Consider the following 25,375-nt stretch of genomic DNA (forward strand, 5'->3'; position numbering starts at 1 on the left):
ATGTGTATTTCTGTTACATAACAAACTGCACAACCTATGGATCCTGTTAGAAATATATAGAATTATGAGAAAAATGTCCAGAATATTAACGAAAACGAACTGAACAAAATTTTTATTTCCGATTTAAACTTCAAATCGATGTGTTTTCCGTTTTCTAATCCCGTGGGGATCCGGGTTAGAATAGGTCCTCAGTACCCCTCCCCCGGGATCTGGGTTAGAATAGGTCCTCAGTAAACCTTGCTTGTCTTATGAGGCGACTTAATGGGGCGGTCATTCGGATGAGACCACAAAAACCGAGGTCCTGTGTCACGATAAAGACCCCTACCTGCTCTAAGGCCGTAAGCGCCGAGCATAGGCCTAAATTTTGCAGCCCTTCACCAGCAATGGCGACGTCTCCATATAAATGAATTCTCGAGAGGGACGTTAAACAATATTTAATCAATCTTCTAATTGTCACATATCTTGTGTTAGGTTTACACTGCCCATCTAGAGTTCTTGATAATCATGGAGTTAACAGCACATCTCTAATTAATTTGCAATAATTCCAAGTAACTGTAATGTTTATCCAGGTTACGGCATACAGTGTCCAAATTACACAAAGGCGAACAGTTTAAATACAATTACTAATCAAACTGATGAAGCTTATTGATTTTTGAAAATAAAAAAATTATGCGGGAGAGTAATATTTGTATATGGTATATTTTCTACCCATGTCTGAAGAAATAGGTTCATGTAGGACATATCAGTAATCTTTCAGCTACATAAATGAGACAAGATATTTTATGACTTAGATTTATTGGTGAATATATCATAATATCTTTATACAGAGTATAAATGAAACTGTTTAACCCGAGGCCAGTACCTATGGCAAGATTGTTGTATATATACAAAACACTTAAACACAACCTTAAACAATAAAATCAACTGCGAAGAAATCTTTATGAAAACATTCAACATAAAGCTAATACAAAATATAAACAAAAAACAATAGCAAAAACAGCCTCCAGATTTTGTGAAACATGTTGTACACAGAGGATATATTCAATGTTCTGAGGGTTGGATATGGAATTTATTTCAATAACAAATCAGGATATTTTGATTATTTTCATGAGTTCAACACACAAACAATATAAAAGAGAATTCTGTCTTGATTGATTTTGAAACAATGTCATGATTGTGATTGAATTAAAAGTTTCTGCTGTGGTTAGTTTGACCATAATGTCCTTCTGAAGTACTGCTTTCAACATTGCTGAACTGTTATGTAAAATGAAGAGAATATACATTATTCTGTAGTTGGATCTGGTTTCACGAAACAGATTTAAGATTTTGAAATAAAAAAAGTTTAATAAAAGTGAAAATTTAAACTTTCTGCAAAGTACATTTTCCATAATAGTTTCCCCTACAGTCACAAACTATGGAGTCTACCAATATATATGTTTTATGAATGACTTTGCCTATCTAATGGTATATCCTTTTCTCCCATTGAAGCTTCAATGTTTTACATTTTGACTAAAATGTAAACAAACACCAATAAAAGGCCCGGTCATGAGGCATCTATATGTGGAGTATTAAAGCCCTACATCCTTTGGTAGAAAAGGTGGAGCTCAGGTTAAAGGTTTTTCCTTAAAGTGTGATGCCGACACTGGGGTCATGACAATTACTTTGTGGACATTCGTCCCAATGAGATAAAAAAGCAGTTTTTGTGTTATTTCATGCTAATGGACTCCTTCCTAATCCCTCATGATGTTTAAAGAGTGAACATGCACAAATTCCATTTCTTCCATCTTGCTAATAATGAACAATCACTGAAAAAGACAAGACCGGAGGTATATTCAAGGGGTTAATCTAACACATTACTGTGGTGTCAGTCAAGTTGCACAAAGTTGATTTAAGAAACACCATATTAAATCATCTTAGCCACTGAGGATGTATATACATGTATACTATACATGTATAGCAAAACAATAGGTATGAATAACAGGGAAAGAGGGCATCAGAGAGTGTAAAAAGTTCAGAGATTTTGAGTGGTGCAAACACAGAAAAGAGTCAGATTCTTACATAGGAGACTGGAATTCTCTAAAATGTGACGTAAATGATCTAAATGCTAGGTCAATGTCACAGGTTCAAGGTATGAAGTACAGAGACTGACTACAAAAGACAACTATTTCCAAAAACAGAGTCAGGTTAACAAAATCTATAGCAAGACAGAGGGTTTCAAGGTGAACTAACTTGGCACAAGTTAAAGATAACACTTGTCTCAACCAGAACAGGAAAGGACCAGGGCATTCAGAAATTCAACAACTCTGGATATAGACACAAGAACTAGTGTAATTTTAGAAACTACTAATATAATGTTAGATAGTACCAGTTTAATGTTAGAGAGTACCAGTTTAATGTCAGAGAGTACCAATATAACAATAGAGACTACCAGTATAATGTTAGAAAGTATCAGTATGGTATTACAAAGTAACAGTATAATTTTAGAGAGTACCAGTATAATTTTAGAGAGTATCAGTTTAATGTTACAGAATACCAGTTTAATGTTAGAGAGTATCAGTTTAATGTTACAGAATACCAGTTTAATGTTAGAGAGTATCAGTTTTATGTTAGAGAGTACCAGTATAATGTTACAGAGTACCAGTTTAATGTTATAGAGTATCAGTAGAATGTTAGAGACACAGAGTACCAGTATAATGTTAGAGAGTACCAATTTAATGTTACAGAGTACCAGTTTAATGTTAAGAGGGTATCAGTTCAATGTTAGAGAGTACCAGTATAATGTTAGAGAGTATCAGTATAATGTTAGAGAGTATCAGTTTAATGATAGAGAGTACCAGTATAGTGATAGAGAGTGCCAGTATAATGTTAGAGAGTATCAGTTTAATGTTACAGAATACCAGTTTAATGTTACAGAGTACCAGTATAGTGATAGAGAGTGCCAGTATAATGTTAGAGAGTATCAGTTTAATGTTACAGAGTATCAGTTTAATGTTAGAGAGTACCAGTATAATGTTAGAGAGTATCAGTACAATGATAGAGAGTACCAGTATAGTGATAGAGAGTACCAGTATAATGATGGAGAGTAACAGTATAATGACAGAAAGTAACAGTATAATGTAAGAGAGTACCAGTATAATGATGAGTACCAGTATAATGTTAGAGAGTACCAGTATAATGTTAAAGAGTACCAGTATAATGTTAGAGAGTACCAGTATAATGTTAAAGAGTACCAGCATAATGTTAGAGAGTACCAGTATAATGTTAAAGAGTACCAGTATAATGTTAAAGAGTACCAGTATAGTGATAGAGAGTACCAGTATAGTGATAGAGAGTACCAGTATAGTGACAGAGAGTACCAGTTTAATGTTATAGAGCTAGAGATGAGAAGGACTTCCAAATTGTTTCACTTCAACTCGTGAACAGATGTAACTTAATAGACTCGGGAACAAACATAACTTCCACACATGAACAGACGTAACTTTGACTTGAGAACCAATATGACTTAGATATTTGAACAAATGTAACTTAGATTCATAAACAGATGAAACTAACAGAATCTGTCATTTACCTAATGGTGAGCACAATCATTTCAATCAAGAATATGAAACAACAGTACTGGAAACTGCATGTACGTACATATTGTACTATACACCTTTTTTTATAAAGGAGAAATACATCTTTCACAGGAATTTTTTCATTGGATAAAATAAAAAATCCGTTAAACTATTGATAGTGAAATATTTTCCATAGATTATCAATAATTTACAATATATTTAGAAAATGTTGCTAAGGACAATAACTCCTATGCTGGTATTTCGTTTACTGTATGTCTATATTATACAATGTTTTCCCTAATATCCACAATTACTTTATACATATTTTTTAAATATGCAGTTTTTCTAAACTGTTGAAATTTAAAATTTGTCATTCTAATAAATTTTTATCTCGTTTTATTCTGTTTTATTAAAATGTGTGATTTTCTGATGTTGACCAATACTTCTGTTTTTGTATGTCTGACATCTTAAAAAAGGTGGCAACATGCACATTGTCTTTAGTTATTAATTAAATTAAACTATATTGAGTGGAAATTAATACAGTTTTTCCACTTTCAACCATCATTATTGATAAATCACATGAAAGTGGAACTTCCTTATGGTAGTATCAGTCATCATCAAGCTGTGACAGTTTACAGTTTATGAACTTCCTTATGGTAGTATCAGTCATCATCAAGCTGTGACAGTTTACAGTTTATGAACTTCCTTATGGTAGTATCAGTCATCATCAAGCTGTGACAGTTTACAGTTTATGAACTTCCTTATGGTAGTATCAGTCATCATCAAGCTGTGACAGTTTACAGTTTATGAACTTCCTTATGGTAGTATCAGTCATCATCAAGCTGTGACAGTTTACAGTTTATGTGTTGGATTAGATAGGATGTCAGATTGCACAGTATATAAAGACCACAAGAAGAAATGCTGGATTACACAGGTGATGGATAGGACAGTTTTTACTATAACACCCCCCCCCCTACAAACAATCTACATATTCAAAACATGGTGAATTTCTAGCCAATATCAAAATGAAAGGAAGATATCTGAATAACAATGTTAAATAAGGTATATTGAACACATCGTTGTATATTCTACATACATACAAATTAACGAACAAAAACATAAAAAAAAATTATAATGGCAGTGCCTTTGTGTACTACATCTTTATGTTCAGTAATGACAAAGTATTACGATACACAGTTACCACACTACATGAAAATATAATGTATGTCGTATATATAATAACATGAAATACACACTGAAATATGTGAAATAAAGCACAACCACATGAATACAATATTTCTGAACGATGATGTAGAAAAAATATACTTGCACCAATTTTACACAAGAACTGATATGAACACAATGTGGTGTTTACTTTGTTTGGGGAAGCATATATTCTGCTAGCTGTCGACCAGCATCACTTCATATTGATTAAATCCCCAATTTTTCATATGCTTTTTTATATAATTAGAAATCCTGAAAACTGATCACTGTATGATGAATTAAAAAAAACACTTTTCTATCAAAAATGAACACATTGTAGGTATGTCAAAACAACTTGATTATATATACTCGTGTAATGAACAAAAACATAACCCACAGTTATGTTAACATAATCACCTACTACTGCTTCCAAAACACAACAAATAAGTGCACATATTTTGTGCCTACTGTTCAGTAAAGAATCTATATCAATTTCAACATTATTTGGAAACATGGAACCATTCGTCATTTTACGCCCCAGTAACAAAACTTTTAAGCCTGCAGTGGATTGCGTTCTGTGTCACTTCCTCGATGGTTACCATGCATGTTCAAGGACTTATGGTGGGAAAATGAAACAATCAAATGGCTCTTGTCTGGCAAAGGGAAGTTGTGCATGGCCTGTGTGAAATCAAATGAAAATTATTCCTGGCAACAAATTCATAAACTATAAATGTACATGAACCTCTATTTACTACATACAGAATTATTTTTGCCCTGTATATTTTTTTTTTTACCTTTTGTACTTGCAGAAGGTTTTGACCTGTGTTAAATTTGCTAAAACACAGTTGTGTTAAGAGAGATAAGAGAAAAAACCCCAGTTTTGCCTAGTCTTAAATTCGCCCACTGACAAGGGCAAAAATAAAATGTGGCAATGTTTCCCAGTAGACAGTAATGTTGATCAGTCTTTTGTACATATTTCCCTACACTAGCCTTGTTTTAAATCATATAATACTTAGATTGTTATATGTCAGAACATTTACATTCACTCTGTTTTTTCTTTAATATTGTTAGCAATTTAAAAAAGCAAAGGCCAATTTTTCATATACGAACATTGATGAAGTTTTCCATCCAATTTTTTGTTTGAAACATGCATAAACAAGAGGCCCACAGACCTTATTGGTCACCTGAATACTAGTGAAAAAGTATCACTACTTCCATGGGCAATGAAATCTAGAAAAAATTCCTGTTCTGAATATCTAAGCTAAATTCTAATATTCAGCAACAGTATAAACAAGATGTGTTCTTAAAACTTCGCTGCCCTCAAAAGTGCATACACTGATGAAAGGTTTTAAATAATAGGTGTATTGACATTAAAATATCAAAGATATGACTAATTTGGACTCATCCTAAAGTCATAACCCTAGGTTATGAAATTCACCATTTTTTGTACATCCTTTTCTGCTATCTCTAAGTATGCATTTAGATTTTATACAGTATCAGCAGACTTACACATACATACTATATACTAAGTTTGGCCCCACCTTGGGGTCAGAACCCTTACTCTGGAGAAAATAAAATTTACAATTTTGGTACAAGACTACCTGCTCTATCCATTTAGCACTATATACCAAGTTTGGCCCCACTCTGGGATAAGAACCCTTACACCAGAATCATGAAATTTACAATCTATGTTCCCCTTGTTCCATACATGCTTCATACCAAATATGAAAAGAATTGGAAAGAATTATCAAGAAGAAGTTAAAAATGTCTATTGTTCACACATTTAATAACTGACCATTTGGTCCCACCCTGATACCAAAACCCCTACTCCTGGGATCATCAAATTTATAATTTTGGTAAAGGACTACCTGCTCTTTTAAAATATCTATTTAGTATCAATATATTATCAACCACACTAAAGAAGATGTTATTTGTTTTACACATAAACACTATATACCAAGTTTGGCCCCGCCTTGGGGTCAGAACCCCTACCCCCGGGGATCATGAAATTTACAATTTTGGTAGAGGCCTTCCTGCTCTCCATCACCATGCATTTAGTTTTTCTTACGCAAGTGCGGTTCTTGAGAAGAAGATTTTTGAAAATTTGTCAATTTTGGACACTTTTTGCCCCGCCCCAAAGGCCCTAGGGGTGCAGGAATCCTGAAATTTACAATTTATGTTCCCCTTGTTCCAAATATGTTTTATGCTAAATTTGAAAAGAATTTGAATGTTTTTTATGATCAAGAAGAAGTTAAAAATGTCTATTGTTCACACATTTAATAACTGACCATTTTGGCCCCACCCTGATACCAAAACCCCTACCCCTGGGGTCATCAAATTTATAATTTTGGTAAAGAACTACCTGTTCTTTCTAAATATCTATTTAGTGTCAATATAGTATCAACAGCACTAAAGAAGATGTTATTTAAGTGTTTTACACATAAACATAATATAACAAGTTTAGCCCCACACTGGAGTCAGAACCCCTACCCCGGGGATCATGAAATTTACAATTTTGGTAGAGGCCTTCCTGCTCTCCATCACCATGCATTTAGTTTTTCTTACACATGTGCGGTTCTTGAGAAGAATTTTTTTAAAAATTGGTCAATTTTGGGCAGTTTTTGCCCCACCCCTAGGGATGTTGGAGTCCTTAAATTTATAATTTATGTCCCCCTTGTCCAAATGATGCTTTATACCAAATTTGAAAAGAACTGGCCTGGCAGTTATTAAGAAGAAGTTAAAAATGTTCAATTGTTAACGAACGATGGACGACAACCAATTGCAATAGGTCACCTGAGTTTACTCAGGTGACCTAAAAAAGAATCATAAGTTTAATTTCTTAAATCAACCACATTGATCCCCTATTGTGAATACATCCTACCCCTGGGGATCATGATTTGAACAAACTTAAATCTGCACTACTTGGAAATGCCTGTATATTAATATGAGTAATCATGGCCTTGTTGTTCTTGAGAAGGAGATTTTAGAAGATTTATCGTATATGTTCCCATGAAAAACTGATCCCTTATTATGGCCCCACTCTACCCCTGGGGGCATTGATTAGCAGAAACTTGAATCAACACTATGTCAGGAAGTTTTCAAGCAAGTTTCAGCTCTTCTGGCCCAGTGGTTCTTGAGAAGAAAACTTTTAAATGAACCCACCCTATTTTTGAATTTTCTTGATTATCTCCCCTCTAGAGAGAGCATGGCCCTGCATTTGAATTAATTTCAATCCCCTTTACCCAAGAATAACTTTTGCCAAGTTTGTTTCAAATTTGCCTCACGGTTCTAGAGAAGATTTTTAAACAGGTGCAAACCAATATGCCCCTCTTCTTTGAAGGGGGGCATAAATATTGCCAGAAAATGGTATTCACCACCATAATGAGAAATGTCACAAATATCTACCACAACACTGAAAACGAGAAATTTTTTACCATAACGGCCAAGGCAGACTGTTCTACAGAGGAATACCTCACCAGGGCTGACTGCTTTCCATGCGATCTGAAATTAAAAAGATATCAGCTAAAACTCTCAGAAATGACATGTGTCGCATAAGCCACAACATTTTCCTGAGTCATCTTAATTTTCAGAGTTATGAATCTAAAAAAACCTTCAGGTCTTTACAGTAGTCCAAAACTAATGAACCCGTGCCATAAACAATGCATACCACAGTAAAACACAGCTAAGCGAACCTTCAGTGCCAGCAAACAACAGTTTGTTATATTAAATACAATTTTCATTATTTTCCTCTCATGGGGAAATAAATATAATTTTGCAACAAGCGTGAATTCGTTATAAGCATGTTCACTATAAAGTGTGTATTACTGTATAAGTATGTTAACATACAGTACAGATGTTGCAGCTCTATTGCCTTTGGAAAATAAATTTTATAAGATTCTTACAAGGAAACTTTGCATTGTTTCTTATCTATACAATTTTTTTTCCTATAAATCCTTAAAAAGTTAAAATTTTGATTACTTATATCTTAAGATTTATCTAGCATATGTTTAGAAAAAACCTGCAGGTTTATAAGAACATCAATGCGAATATATACTGAAAATCTTATTTGTTTATGAAAATTATTACAAAAAATAACTGGATTTGAAATTTAGACTCAAGTCTATTCTCAGTGTATGGTCTTGAAGCCAGGATAACCCATGAAAACTCCAGAGCTCATTTCAAATAGGGTTTTTGTTGTTGTTTGCTTGGAGGGAGGGGGGGGGGGGGGGCTGTCATTAGTGGATAGGAAACCAGAATTCTCCTGTTTAAATCTAATTTTAAATAAATGTTAAGCCTGAAATTCAATGTTGAATAAAATAAAAAAAACAAAAACAAATTACCTAAATACCAGTACCTCCAACACATTTCCATATTCCAAAAATACATCCATGATATCTTCTTTCGTGATGGTGTTCCTATTGCAAATAAAACAAGAGGCCCATGGGCCACATCGCTCACCTGAGTCACCTTGGCCCATATCTGAAGACTTTCTATATATATTTGCATGTAAAACCTTAGTCCCTATTATGGCCCCAACTTCCCCTGGAGGACACAATTTTTGCAACTTGAATCTACACTACGTCAGAAAGCTTTCATGTAAATGTCAACTTCTTTGGCCCAATGGTTCTTGAGAAGATTTTTAAAGATTTTCCCCATATTTGTATGTAAAACTGACCCCCCCCCCCTTGTGGCCCCATCCTACCCCTAGGGGGCCATGATTTGAACAAACTTGAATCTGCACTATGTCAGAAAGTTTTCTTGTAAATATCAGCTTTTCTGACTCAGTGGTTATTGAGAAGAAGATTTTAACTATATATTTGTATGTAAAACTTTGATCCCCCTTATGGCCCCATCCTACCCCAGGGGGTCATGATTTGAACAAACTTGAATCTGTACTATGTCAGAAAGTTTTCATGTAAAAATCAGCTTTTCTGGCTCAGTGGTACTTGAGAAGATTTTTAAAGTTTTCCCCTATATATTTGTATGTAAAACTTTGATCCCCCCTTGTGGCCCCATCCTACCCCCGGGGGCCATGATTTGAACAAACTTGAATCTGCACTATGTCAGGAAGTTTTCATGTAAAAATCAGCTTTTCTGGCTCAGTGGTTCTTGAGAAGAAGATTTTAAAAGATTTTTCCTATATATTTGTATGTAAAACTTTGATCCCCCTTTGTGGCCCCATCCTACCCCCGGGGGCCATGATTTGAACAAACTTGAATCTGTACTATGTCAGGAAGCTTTCAGGTAAATTTCAGCTTTTCTGGCCCAGTGGTTCTTGAGAATAAGATTTTTAAATGACCCCAACCTATTTTTGCATTTTTGTGATTATCTCCCCTTTGAAAGGGACATGGCCCTTCATTTGAATAAACATGAAAGCCCTTCACCCAAGGATGCTTTTCGCCAAGTTTTGTTTAAATTGGCCCAGTGGTTCTGGAGAAGAAGTTGAAAATGTGAAAAGTTTACAGACGGACAGACAGACAGACGGACGACGGACAAAATGTGATCAGAAAAGCTCACTTGAACCTTCGGTTCAGGTGAGCTAAAAACCAAACAACAATGCATTAGAATATCAATATCTAGTACGTTCATAAATCAACAATGTGTGTATTACACATTGAAAATTTTTTATAGCAAATTTACAAAGATATAGATAAAATGAAGAATGGTCCATATGGACCACATCCAAACTCCCCGTCGAGGCCTCATTATGTCACCTATGTATAGACCTCTCCTATGTGATGCAGTACAATATACGGATTTGTATATTATGAATCCGTGATTATCACGCGGGCAAATAACACTAGAAGAAGTAGTTTGTAGTTAAAAGTTTAAAGATATTGACATTAAGAGCATTAAGATAAAAGTATGGATTTTATTTTAGACATAAAATGATCAAAAGATCATTAAAAAGTAGGGAGACTCTGTTTAAATTATTGTGTAAAGTAATGAAATTGATGTTTACATTCTTGATTTGAAAGTTGTTTACGTTTGACGTTATGTTTTTTCGTCATTCTACAGCGACGTCACACAGTATACGCGGCCTAAGAAATCGCTATCCCATAATGCATAACTGGAAGAGTTTGGTTTGTGAGCAAACGAACTCTGGCAGAAGTTTGGGACCACATTGTTCACCTGTGTCATCTTGTTCATACATCGTTCACCCGAGATGAAGAAAAAATGAAAATCTAAAAGATGTGAAAAGTTTACAGGTAGATGGACAGACGACGGATAACAGGTGATCAGAAAATCTCACTTGAGCTTTCAGCTCAGGTGAGATAAAAACTTTAGGCTCAAAACATGCCAAAAAAAAATGAAATACTTCTGCTGATTTATGACCAAACAAGTATTCTATGTAATACTTTTCAATGTAATTGTCATTCACAACTTACAATAAATTGGCCAGATGGATTATAGGAGATGGTGCACAGGCTATCTTCACATACTTAAATGTTTCACCTCCCCGATGGATTCTACAGTTTCTGTAATCTTTTGTGAACTAAAATCAAAAGATCCTAGCAAGTAAATAATGTCTCTATGGAAGATTAGTCTATAATGAACTGACTGAGAATCACATTGGGAACTGAAAACCTATCCATTCTACAACAAAAAGTTGATACATTTTATAGCTTAAATCTGATACAAATTGCTTCCATAGTTTAGAAATGAAACCAGACTTTTTCCATATATTTTCTAACACTGCAGCTGTGTTTTCTAAATACTAATGGGACTAATATTCCCTACAGAGCAAATTGGATGGTGAGGAATAGTAAGTTTATGATCCTTGAATGTAAACAAATTTCTATAAAAATGACACGTGCACAACTTCATTATATACATAATATATACACAGAGTTTGAATAAAATCTGTTAATTGCTTTTCAAGATATAATCTGGACAACGACAACACCCCTCAAAGTGGAAAAAAATATCCATAACTTCCTTGAATGTTAACAAATCTCAATCAAAATAGCAGGAACACAACTTCATTAATCATATAAGATATACACAAAGTTTTAATCAGATTCGTTCATCTGTGTTAAAGATATCCTCTGTATCAAATGATGTCTACGGATGGACAGATGGACGAAGTGAGATTCCAGTACACCCCTCTAAACTTCATTTGCAGGGGGAATAATGATTTTAATTACTTTATAAAAACCTACTGGAGACTTAACCTGTTGTGAACTGACTTACCTGGGTATGGTCCTCTGGAGACTTAACCTGTTGTGGACTGACTTACCTGGGCATGGTCCTCTGGAGCCTTAACCTGTTGTGGACTGACTTACCTGGACATAGTCCTCTGGAGACTTAACCTGTTGTGGACTGACTTACCTGGGCATGGTCTTCTGGAGCCTTAACCTGTTGTGGACTGACTTACCTGGGCATGGTCCTTTGGAGCCTTAACCTGTTGTGGACTGACTTACCTGGGCATGGTCCTTTGGAGATTTAACCTATTGTGGACTGACTTACCTGGGCATGGTCCTCTGGAGCATTAACCTGTTGTAGACTGACTTACCTGGGCATGGTCCGCTACACTGATAGTCTTCACTCTAGAATACTGAATGTGCAAGGTGTTATTCCATAAAGTCAGTCTGTCCAAATTATTTAAGGCTGGAAAAAAAGTAAAACTCATATTTATAAGCAAGAGAGTACATGTAGAAGTTTGTAATGAAAACAAAGGGACCACAGCTAGGCCTTGTCAGCCACCTGATTATCAGTTAAAAGTATCACTAGCCCACTAGCCCTTTCACTAGCCCAAAGGGCTATGAAATCTATAATGATTTTCTTGTTCTGAGTATCTAAGCTAAATTGTAATATTCAGCAGCAGTATAAAACAAGATGTGTTCTTAAAACACAGATACCCCTGAAAGTATATCCATACCGATGATAGACTTTACATAATATAACATACATACGCTGTATTAAATTATCAACACTTTGATGTCATTACATAATTCGACTATAGCCAAATTTGCAACATATTTGGACTTGACAATGAGACAGTAATTTTGAGAATAGAATTCAGAGACATGTCAAGGAAATATTGTTATTATATAATAGTAGAATCTGTGCTTTGTGTAAAGTGACTGAAAATTCTGACGATTGTGCTTTGTGTAGTCAATAATTGCAAAATTTCATATTGTACGAGAAATTTGTTTTGTAAATGTATATGTACGTCTATCTTGATACGAGAAAAGAACAAACAAATACACAAACTTTAATTTTTTTCCAATCTATGCAAGTTAATGTTCCATGTTGTTGAAATCAAGCCAATTACCCAGAAAAATGGGCGTGTCAAAACAATTCCAGGATGTTGTAAATATGCGATCCGGTTACTATAAAATCTGAGCCATATTGGTTGGACCTTTAATTTTTGGATTTGACTTGACCTTCAATCTCTCAAAGTTTAATCGAGGTTCCTTGAACTTTGAGTTACAGTGTATTGAGAGTCACCTGTATTTGAGATTTGTGTATTGTATCAAGAAAAAAGCAAATCAATGTTGAATCCAAGGCATAGCACAATAGTAAGGCTCAACAATGATTTGCAATTTACTTTATACAAATACTTCAACTGTAATTTAACAAAAAATTCATTAATTATGGAATTTTATTGTTGATATCTTGTATAAACAAGATATTAATCATGAAAGTGTTTCATTTTTATTAGGTATGGAATTTGGGCCAGTCATTTTCATATTTTTTTGTCCAAAGGAACAGTAAAAGTTCTCGATTGACCAGTAAACATTTAAGTTAATAGCCCAAGTGACCAGTGACTAAAAATAATTATTTCTAGCCCTGTTTCACACAAGGATCCAATACTAGTGCTTACCATACATGTATATACTTGCCTATAAGTCAGTTCACCTATAAATTGGTTGTATAGTTTATAGGTTATTTTGGAGGGAAGTGCCATTGACTCATTTATAAGTCGGTCTAACTTTTTTCAAGAATCGGTTGACAATTTCAAATTAATGCTCTAATGTTTTTACCTGTGTTTCAAATAATATTTTGAGACATACGCCGATATTTGATATTTTTTTCCTAACAAATGAATTTCATATCAATACTCTTATGTATTTATCTGTGTTCCAATAATGTTTTGGGATATGACATCAATATTTCACTTTTTATTCTCAACAAATTAAACAGTTACTATTTTGTTTATTTCTTCCATGTGTTTGCTGTTTAAAAAATACCAGGCTATACATACACGTATCAACACTTCGCGCAAGTTACATCCCTTGTCCGCCATCTCCTGGATAAAAATCATATTTCCCTACGTTGGCCTTTGTAATTTTCCTATCTGTAGCTTTGACATCTGTTATTTTTCCATCAATTGCAGTCAACTACAATAATGCCCCAGATTGGGGCAACCCATTAACTTGTATGAAAACTTGGTAATTGGCTAAAATTCAAAGAAAGAACAGCTTACATTTGGTAAAGGTAAAGAAGGAAAACCTGGTTTTTCATCGATTGACATTTGGCTGACCCCGCAAAGGGACATAACTTGCAGCAAAGTGTTGATACGTGTATTACGTCATCCAGAAAAATACTAATCTTCTTAGGACACTCCTATAAGTCGGACATAGAGTTTTGGACCAAAATTTAACTCCCAAAAATCCGACTTATAGGCGAGTAAATACGGTAGTGCATCATTCAGAAATCTACCTAGTGGTTCTAGAGAAGTTGAAAATGTAAAAAGTTAACACAACCGACTAAACTAACAAAACTGACAAATTTTGATAAAAAAGTTTGCCTGAGCTTAAGACTTACATGTAGGTAGGCTATACACCACATCAAACCTTACATGCTATTTCATCTACCAAACACTTAAAACTCAAACCTAAAACAGCAAGTTGATGTGTCTACTAACTTGTTAAAAACTAAGATAGCAAGTTGATGTGTTCAATACTAACAAGCTGAAAATCAAACCTAGTGTTGCATGTTCCTCTGTGTTCATCTGTATAAGTCCGGAGCTCTTCCTGTTGTAGAACAACTTCACAATTTCTACTCGGCCATAAATACCTGAAAGTAAATAAACCAGAAGTGAAATTATTTGCCCTAGACTGTAGTCCACCTGAAACTGTGGTTCACCTGAATCTGTGGTCAACCTAAAACCATGGTCAACTTAAAACTGTGGTCAACCTGAATCTGGTCAACCTGAAACCATGGTCAACTTAAAACTGTGGTCAACCTGAAACTGGTCAACCTGAAACCGTGATCAACCTAAAACCATGGTCAACCTGAATCTGTGGTCAACCTAAAACCATGGTCAACTTAAAACTGTGGTCAACCTGAAACTGGTCAACCTGAAACCATGGTCAACTTAAAACTGTGGTCAACCTGAAACTGGTCAACCTGAAACCATTGTCAACCTAAAACCATGGTCAACCTGAATCTGTGGTCAACCTAAAACCATGGTCAACTTAAAACTGTGGTCAACCTGAAACTGGTCAACCTGAAACCATGGTCAACTTAAAACTGTGGTCAACCTGAAACTGGTCAACCTGAAACCGTGATCAACCTAAAACCATGGTCAACCTGAATCTGTGGTCAACCTAAAACCATGGTCAACTTAAAACTGTGGTCAACCTGAAACTGGTCAACCTGAAACCATGGTCAACTTAAAACTGTGGTCAACCTGAAACTGGTCAACCTGAAACCATGGTCAACCTAAAACCATGGTCAACCTGAATCTGTGGTCAACCTAAAACCATGGTCAACTTAAAACTGTGGTCAACCTGAAACTGGTCAACCTGAAACCATGGTCAACTTAAAACTGTGGTCAACCTGAAACTGGTCAACCTGAAACCATGGTCAACCTAAAACCATGGTCAACCTGAAACTGTGGTTACAACTGTAGTCAACCTGAAACTGTGGTTAACCTAAAACTGTGGCCCGTTGAGGCAATTCTAAACTAGACCTTAAAACATGATACCTTGTCCTCTGTCTAATATATAGCTATGACATTGACATTTAAGTTCAACAATGTGAAACCTCTTATCTTGTTTATATTAAACATGTGATGGAGGTGAACACTGCAGACAGATGAACAGACATCAAAATCAATATGCCTCAAATCCTCAAACTTTGAGTGTACATCATATTTGTAGAATCTGTATGAGTGACGAAACTAGATTTGTCCTAACAGGAATGATAACCTCGCAGACATTGGATGGTAGGAAATAATGAAATAGTGCTCAATGAAGAATAAATGGTTTCTAAGATATACATCTGGACAATAAGAATGGAAAAAATAGCCTAAACTTCCTTGAATGTTAAAAAAATTTCAATCAAAATAACAGATGCACAACTTCATTATTTATTCCTATAAGATATATACACAAAGCTTTAATAAACTTCGTTCATCGGTGATAAAGATACATTCTGGAGATATTACATCTACAGGTGGATGGACAGACATACAAGGTGATTCCAGTATAACCCCTCCCCCTTGCTAAACTTTGTTTGTGGGGAGGAGGGGGGGGGGGGGTGTGTGTGATAAATATACTGTACTTCAATATTCAGTTGTGCATATGATTTTGAACTTGAAATCACTATGATACTTTGAAGTGTATCTGAGTAAATTTGACAGCTGACAATATACAGGTAAAACAAGTTTATAATGAACATGCATGCTTATAACAAATTCACTCTTATTGAGAGTTGATATCTATTCCCCCATGAGAAAAAAAAATGTAAATTTTGGTTTTAACAAAGTTTGGATAGAATGTACTGCTTTTTGCTTGTTGTGGAGGTTACTAAAACTGTGTTTTACTGTATAATGAAGTTTTGATATAATGAACTGCTTTTTGTTGGTTGTGGAGGTTTGCTATAACCATGTTTTCCTGTATAATGAAGTTTGGATAAAATGAACTGCTTTTTGTTGGTTGTGGAGGTTTGCTACAACCGTGTTTTCCTGTATAATGAAGTTTGGATAAAATGAACTGCTTTTTGTTGGTTGTGGAGGTTTGCTACAACCGTGTTTTCCTGTATAATGAAGTTTTGATATAATGAACTGCTTTTTGTTGGTTGTGGAGGTTTGCTATAACCATGTTTTACTGTACAATGAAGTTTGATTATAATGAACTGCTTTTTCTAGCTGTGGAGGTTTGCTATAACCATGTTTTACTGTATAATGAAGTTTGGATATAATGAACTGCTCTTTGCTGGCGGTGGAGGTTTGCTATAACTGTTTTACTGTATAATGAAGTTTGGATATAATGAACTGCTCTTTGCTGGCGGTGGAGGTTTGCTATAACTGTGTTTTACTGTATAATGAAGTTTGGATATAATGAACTGCTCTTTGCTGGTGGTGGAGGTTTGCTATAACTGTGTTTTACTGTATAATGAAGTTTTGAATAAAATGAACTGCTTTTTGCTGGCTGTGGAGGTTTGCTATAACTGTGTTTTACTGTATAATGAAGTTTGGATATAATGAACTGCTCTTTGCTGGCTGTGGAGGTTTGCTATAACCATGTTATACTGTACGCCACAATAGAAGACGTCATTTGATTAACAATTAACAAGAGCAATGCTCATTGTTCAACACCTATATCCATCTATCTAATGTATTCAATTATGGAGCAATAATCAAATAAAGGATTAGCATCCCATAATACAACTTGTCTATGATGAGTGAATATGTATACATCAAGTTTGCTTATCCTAGCCTTACTTACACTGTTTCTATTTTGTTTTTACAGACAAAACTAACCATGCAAATTTGATCTTGACCTTGAAAAACAACATATCTTTTCCTCTATTCATTGGAAACACACTTACTAAGTTTGATGATTCTAGCCTTTTCAGTACTACATGTATTTTTTTTATCTGACACACAAGATGCTGACAGATGGAGAGACAGGTGCAATGTATTATACATCCAATAGAACATACTTATAACAAACATGCTTAATCTAATTTAAACAATATTTCATTCACTAATAAGTGAATGGGATTGGGCAACAGGCATAGCCTATTTCAGCCCTCTCCCTATAAGCAATGAACATGCTTATAATAAATTCACACTTATTGCAAAGTGATTTTCATTTCTCTGAGAGGAAATTAACAAAAACAGTACTGGATATAATGAAGTTTGGTTATAACGAACTTTTTTGTGACCCTGGGGCTTCACTATAACAGTGTTTTACTGTACTGCCATATGACCCGTTTAAGACGAGTGCATAAACAAGTACCCACATACAAATTAGTGATTAATCTCCATGCTCTGCTTGCTGTAGATAATATTGAATCAAAATGATGTGGCATCTATGGTGACAATTTATGACATATGTCAGCCATAAACTTCAGTGGGTTAATGGTTCAGAGCAATCCTGATGACCCTGATTTTATTAAAGGCACTTGCTACTTTCAAAATTTTATATCTCCCTTAAACAAGTTCCAATTTTTACAGTTTTTGAAAAAATTAAGGCATGTTTGAAAGTTTCCTTACTACAGACAATTTATTGATACCTATTCAACGAAATGTACCTGGAGCAATTTTTAAAGAATGTGTGAAAAGAGTTCAAGTGTCAGAGTGTCTCTATAAGGGAAAGCTCAGAAAAGAAACACCCAGTAAACACTAATAATTTGATCAACCTGACTTAATTCAGTTTGTAATGTTGCTATCTTTACAGGTTTTGTATATTCATTTATCCACATTTTGTACAGAATTATTTGAAAACTGAGAAGTTTGATTTCTTTATAGGAAATATCCTAAAGAACCTCAGAAACACAGAATAAACTATTTGAGTAAGATTGTCAACTTGTGCCAAATTTGAATATGTAAAACTTTCTCCCAATAAATTTTCTATGGTGGAATGCTTAAAATACCAGTAATACAAGTTTCAGAGATATAATTCTTCCATAATCAAATAAAAGTTTGTGAGCATGTAAACTGAAAGCTCTTGCTAAAAAAAACATTCTGAAATACATGTAATTCACAAAAACTTACCAAACAAATTGAACAGTCCCTCTACAGTTACTTTCTGAAAAACAAAATCAAAGCATTGAAAACATCTCGATCTCTATTAAAACTAGATATTTTTGTAATATCATCTCATTAATATCATTAAATGCGTAGTTACTTTGTCCTGATTGTGGATTTCTATCACATTTCTGAGAGAGCTTGTGTTTGTACCTAGACCGCCTGGAATGCAGTAAAAGGGGAGCTCAATCAAAGTTGAACAGGTTGAGAAATTTTTAACGAGATGCAGATATGCAGGCTCATGTATTACAATCAAACCTAGATAATCAATTATCATGATGCTGTGAATTTGTTTTTGACAAAATACTGAGCCGTCCTTTCTTCTGAGCTATTGATATCTTGGTGACACTCTTCTGAGCTACTGATATCTTTGTGACACTCTTGTTGTATATTTTTCATCATCAAAGAGCTTAATCCTCAAAAAACTTCATTGAAAAATATTTCCATTTCCAATGTTTTTGCCTTTGATGTCTTTACAAAGAGTAAGGATAGCCATTTCCTCATGAACACTCTGCAGTTGTCAACCATTCATGTATGAATCTTGATCAATGTAGTGTTTTTATTCCAATAGCTGGGAATTTCCAGAAATGAAAGTAGAATGCAAACACACACCTACACACACAACCCCCCCCCCCAAAAAAAACACCCCAACTTCATCTTTGAAAAAACATGAGGGTATTTACTTTACATTTTATATGAAGTGCTAACATGCCTCATAAAGTATGCTGGCATGAAGTTTTGCAGTTCATGCCCTCGTGTATTTCCAACCATGAAATTTATTTCTTAAGATTGAAATGATTTTGCTTTGGTAATTTTACATAATAAAGGAACACTACAGATGCATACATGTATAGATTAAATTCCTGTACTTTGTTACCTCTTCATTTAAGTTGTGAACAAACAGGATTCGTCCCTTGGTCACCTCTCTGCCCTCCCTTGGCGACAAAGAAGCTGAGTTTTCACTATTGCAGTAAGAACTTGCAGTATTGGGACTCTCCAAAGGGTTCATATCTGTAAAATCCCCAAACCAATGAAAATGCCATCAAGCATGTACTACTACAAAATATCTACATTCCCAAAAAGCAAATTTCAAGATCTGTCTGAGTTACTTCCCATTAGAGACCTCTCATACACAGTATGGCACAAAACAAATTATTTCTATGCGGGGATGGAACAAATGTCCATCACAGCATAAGTAATTATTTCCTTGCGGGATGGAACAAATGTCCATCACTGCATAAGTGAATGTATACAGTAAGTTTCTCATATGCAATTTCATTACTTAAAGTCAACTGATACACAAACCAAGTAAGTGAGAAGCATTCAGGGGGCAAATAAACACATGAAATGAAATTCTTATTATATCACGTTATTTCATTGCTCATACACGTGTACATACCATATCCAGGATATTACTTGCAAATATAACATATTGTTTTTATGTTTTCTTTTAGAAAAATATTTGTGTCGAGAGTATTTTGTATTTTCTACATTTACATTTTAAACAGAAGCTAGCTGCTTTTCATATTTTCATCATCACAGACTGTAATTGTACTCTGTTCCACTTAGGCAATCAGAGTAGCACTATATGCACCTCCTACACAGAAGAGCTCTTATCTCGAAACTTGTGCATTCCTCTCGATTTTAAAGTAACGTAATTTCTATTATGGCTACATGGAAAGGCACACTAAAATCTCATAACATCAGTAACAGCCACTTCATTTTTGTAACACATACCCTGAAATTGCAGTGAACAATCCTGTGGACGATCAGTTTGTTCTTTATTAAGTGTAATTTTCTTCATCTGAGTCTGAAGATTAACATATTCATTACATGACAGGTTTGAAGAGTCTGTGCTCTTCTGGGACCCGAAGAGGTCTTGGTTGACTTCCCATCCACACTGGTCGCAGAATATTTGACCTTTCTCTATCCATGTTCCACACTGCTCCTTGGAGGTCAGTGCAATGTTTGGACAAGAAATGGCCACCCTTTGGAAAATTTCAGGGTCTATTTTCCATCCACACATTTTGCAGTATTTACTTTTCTGTTCCAAAATATTTGTACATGGTCGGCCATTTTTTTTAAATCCAGGACAAAGCACCATGGTGTGCGAATCTAAAAGACAATAGGCATCGAAATGTATGTACATGTATGTATATTGTCCAGGGTTCGAAATTAACTTTTTCAAGCACTAGTCCGTACGGACTAGTCACTGTTGATGTTCACTAGTCCGCAAAGCATTTCACTAGTCCGTCCAGTATATCATAAAATGATCTTCATTTTAATCAAACCAAACACATCACAGTTGCAAACAATTCAATTTCTGACACCTACAGAAGAAAAAGAGACCACCATATTTTATTTCGCATTCAAAATCTTCAGAAGCATACAATATTAACCTCCGAGTTAATCCTTTTATAAACGTCCATAAGTGCGTTCGAGATCGATGTTCCTGTTCTTTTGGTGCTCAGATTTTAGAGTCACAGAAGTTCGAAATTTTATCAATAAAGTCCATAAAATTCACTCGATTGACCAAGTCATGAGCTAGAGTGTTATGAACTACTGTGTTAGAGTCGCGAATGACGAGAACATGTGTGCACAAACGTGCATGTTCTCAGACCACACTACTTGCAATTCTTACACCTAGAACACGTTCTCGTGATCTGTACTCGGCGTTCGGAATCGGCAGGAATTTGACAATTTGTGCACGTTCGAAGAACGGCAGCCTCGAACGCACTCCATGTGTTTGGAAGATGAGGATGTCATAGTCATGCAAACACTTGACCATGCAGGTAATCAACCATAAGTTCAAACATCTAAGAGACTCAGACAAATCTTCCTAAAAATCTTTACCACATTGAAGATTGACTTCCGGATTTTCACTAGTCCGTACAGACTAGTGCTATAGAGAGTTCACTAGTCCGACACGTTTTTTACTAGTCTAGGACTTACGGACATGAGTTAATTTCGAACCCTGTTGTCACATCATAGGGCTTTCATACAATATTATAAAATTTCCTGTATTGATATATTACAGTGAATATTTGTTGCTAATATCTGACACCATGTCCAAACCCATCAAAGAAAACATATAAACAAAGAGTATAGATGCAAACACCAAATCTAAAGAAATTACTCACTAAAGCCACATTTACATAACCTGAATTTGTACCAACTCCAATTGTGGCACCTGCCCATTTATCCAAGTGGGTTCAGATACCAGTTCCACGCCAATCAGAGCATGACAAACAAATAAAACAAGAGGTCCACAGGCCTTATTGGTCACCCGAGTATTAGTTAAAAGTATAGCTAGTCCCAAGGGCTACTAATAATTCCCTGTTCTGAATATCTAAGCTAAATTCTAATACTCAGCAAAAGTACACATATAAAACAAGATGTGTTCTTAAAAGTTAAATGCCCTCAAAAGAGTCTATACTGATGAAAGGCTTATATAATATATGTAACATTAACATGAAATGATTTTTTTGACCAGTCCTAAAAGTCAAAACCCTGGGGTTGCAAAATTCACAATATTGATATGTCTTTTCCTGCTTTTCCCATATTGCATTTAGTGTATGGCCCCACCCTGGAGTCAGAACCTCTATCCCGGGAATCAAAAAATTTCATTTAGTGTATGGCCCCACCCTGGAGTCAGAACCTCTATCCCGGGGATCATAAAATTTCATTTAGTGTATGGCCACCACCCTGGAGTCAGAACCTCTATCCCAGGGATCATAAAATTTCATTTAGTGTATGGCCCCACCCTGGAGTCAGAACCTATATCCCAGCCATTTAGTGTATGGTCACCACCCTGGAGTCAGAACCTCTATCCCGGTGATCATAAAATTTGCAATTTTGGTAGAAGCCTTCCTGTTTTACATCACAATGCATTTAGTTTTTCTTACACATGTGGGGTGCTAGAGAAGAAGATTTTTGAAAATTGGTCATTCTTTGGCAGTTTTTGCTCTGCCCCTAAGGCCCCAGGGATGCATTAGTCCCAAAATTTACAATTTATCTTCCCCTTGTCCTAAAGATCTTCTTACTAAATTTGAAAAGAATTGTAATGATAGTTATCAAGAAGTAAAACATGTTCAATTGTTAATGCACCACAATGGACACAGACAAATTGCATTAGGTCACCTGAGTTAATACACGATAAGCATCAATCAGGGGGAAACTTACATTGACCTGAGACTGGAAATAGACTGTGTGAGCTACCATAAACAACAAATAAGACAGTCCATGCAGATATCTCCTGTAGTGTCTGGTTCATCCAGTGTTGAGATACATAGACCTTTTGTATCTTAAAACATTGGATCCTGTCCTTTTTATCTTGATAAAAATTTCCTTTATGCCTTATCTAATCAATTATTGATGATGATTAACTATTATGAGTATCACTGTGGTAATATAGTTTTGGAGCATCTTAAGCCTTCACACTCATTCTCAAGCCAAGAATAATGCAAAAGATAAATGTTTTTAATTTCATAATTTCAGAAAAGCCTGTCCATAACACATTCATTGTTTTTCTAATTTTTCAATGACTGCAGAATCTGAGGGTGTTACAGGCATAGCAGTCCCACTTTTTCTCCAAAAAATTTAACTAAAGAGGCCCAATGGTTCTGGAGGAGAAGATTTTAAAAGATTTCTTTCTATATATTAGTATGCAAAACTTTGATCCCCTATTGTGGCTCCATCATACCTCCGAGGGCCATGATTTGAACAAACTTGAATCTGCACTATGTCAGAAAGCTTTCATATAAATTTCAGCTTTTCTGGTCCAATGGTTCTTGAGAAGATTTTTATCCTATATATTAGTATGTAAAATTTTGATCCCCAATTGTGACCCCAACCTACCCCCAGGGGCCATGATTTGAACAAACTATGTCAGGAAGCTTTCATGGAAATTTCAGCTTCTCTGGCCCAGTGGTTCTTGAGAAGATTTTTAAATGACTCCAACCTATTTCTGCATTTTTGTAATTATCTCCCCTTTGTAGGGGCATGGCCCCTCATTTGAACAAACTTGAAAGCCCTTCACCCAAGGATGCTTTGTGCCAAGTTTGGTTGAAATTGGCCCATTGGTTCTGGAGAAGAAGATGAAAATGTGAAAGGTTTACGCCACCGCCGACAGACAACAGACATGTGATTTCTTTCGTTAGAGGTACGAATTAGACAGAAAACAATATCTACTTGGTGTAATAATGAATTACTTGTTCGGAATTACAAGGTTTTCATTCGAATACCTGTTTGTATATGTGTTTGTCACGTGGTTCTTTAGAACCGGTTTCATAGCAAGGCTTTATAAAGGAATGCATAGGTGTTAAATACCAGTTTAGGACAACATGGGCAGCTAAACACATGAGTTTAAATTTTATGAAATGCATTCTTAAGTAAATTTATTTAATCCAACTTTATGATATATAATGTACAATTATGTATTTGTACATTTAATATGCCCAGTATTAAATAGTTGCAGCGTGTCGTTGCTAATTCCACACAGTGTGTTATTTATTAGTATTCTACTTTCATTAGGAAGTAATGAATGGACTCAAAGGAGAAAAACTCACTTGAGCCGTTGGCTCAGGTGAGCTAAAATGGGGTAGGCAGAAACAAATCAAGGTGACAAAGACTTTATATGTCTTGGTCAGAATTCCTATAGACAAGTCGACCAGTCCATCATCATTCTGATTGGTATAGACCTACGAGAAATTCTATAGACATTGACACGTTAAATGAATAGGCGGATCCTGTAGTTATCCTCATATATCCCCCCTTCAATATTCAGATGTTACTGGGCATTTAGTGCAAGGGGAATTTTATAAATAATATATATTTTTTAATTAATGAATTATAATTTAACGTACATAATGGAATTATGATTATCACTTGGGACATGCCAATGACCGTTTCATGCTTCGTTTGGTCCAACAGTCACACCGTATATACATTTTAATTTAGCTTTATTAGTTTAACAAAATTTGAATGGAATTGAGAAATTGTGTCACTTTTCATGATCTCTACTCCAAATGACTATGAATAGCAGACTCGAGACGAACTCTTTGATGAAAAAAGTTTCAATATTTGATTTTCAAAGGGGCCTAGCTATGATATGCAATGCTGTTCCTGGTTCCTGGAAATTTTCAGCTTGGAATACCTTGAGGATCATTGTATTATATCATGCACAGTATTATTGCACAATAAAAAGTAAAAAAAGAAAGGTGTAATTTTCGGTTAAAGAAATCCAAAAAATGATTATTCACTTTTATCATTGCAAATAATATATGTCAAAACTTCTATCAACTTACATGAATTATCAAGATATATGTATTCTTAGCTTCACATTTAAACTGTGCAAAAAGTTTTTCTTGGGACAGTCAGGTTCTTTGCGTCTTATCTTCTGCAGGAAATGCTAACTGGACGCTAAATGAAAAACTCAGCCTGTAATCAAAATACGGAATAAATATATTTGGTCGACATCAAATTTAAAATAAAAAAAACAAAAACAAAATCAAAACAGAGCATAGGGAGGAAAACCTACAAGTTTTAACACAAATGGTTTGAAAATAATGATATTTGATCCCGTGTCTTTTTTTTCTTTTCTTTCTTACACGGAATATCACTGAAGAAC

General features: G+C 35.0%; 1 protein-coding gene across 2 annotated transcripts; it reads right to left on the bottom strand.

Annotated features, from left to right (window-relative positions):
* Positions 1-776: 776 nt before the first annotated feature.
* Positions 777-25,352, bottom strand: LOC125663840 (polypyrimidine tract-binding protein 2-like). Of its 2 annotated transcripts, XM_048896240.2 has the most exons (11): positions 25,286-25,352; positions 25,053-25,185; positions 20,485-20,862; positions 19,625-19,758; positions 18,715-18,748; positions 14,691-14,783; positions 12,274-12,368; positions 11,147-11,253; positions 9,098-9,172; positions 8,192-8,258; positions 777-5,435 (listed from the first exon to the last, which is right to left on the bottom strand). In XM_048896240.2, exons 3-11 carry the CDS (start codon positions 20,849-20,851, stop codon positions 5,310-5,312), a joined length of 1,098 nt encoding a protein of 365 aa, XP_048752197.1. In that variant the 5' UTR covers positions 20,852-20,862; positions 25,053-25,185; positions 25,286-25,352; the 3' UTR covers positions 777-5,309. The 2 variants fall into 2 exon arrangements, with proteins under 2 accessions (XP_048752197.1, XP_048752196.1); XM_048896239.2 differs by lacking the exon at positions 25,286-25,352 and having other exon boundaries at positions 25,053-25,232.
* Between the last annotated feature and the right edge of the window lie 23 nt (positions 25,353-25,375).

The sequence above is a fragment of the Ostrea edulis genome, chromosome 1, assembly GCF_947568905.1.
Source record: "Ostrea edulis chromosome 1, xbOstEdul1.1, whole genome shotgun sequence".
Classification (NCBI taxonomy): domain Eukaryota; kingdom Metazoa; phylum Mollusca; class Bivalvia; order Ostreida; family Ostreidae; genus Ostrea; species Ostrea edulis.

What these genes read in the sequence shown, in the direction of transcription:
- LOC125663840 (XM_048896240.2), bottom strand. Translation starts at nt 20,851, where the DNA reads ATGGTGCTTTGTCCTGGATTTAAAAAAAATGGCCGACCATGTACAAAT. An exon ending in GTGTAGCGGACCATGCCCAG is followed by an intron (nt 11,254 to 12,273) that starts GTAAGTCAGTCT and finishes TTTTGATTTTAG; the next exon opens with TTCACAAAAGATTACAGAAA. An exon ending in TTGGAGGTACTGGTATTTAG is followed by an intron (nt 8,259 to 9,097) that starts GTAATTTGTTTT and finishes TTTTAATTTCAG; the next exon opens with ATCGCATGGAAAGCAGTCAG.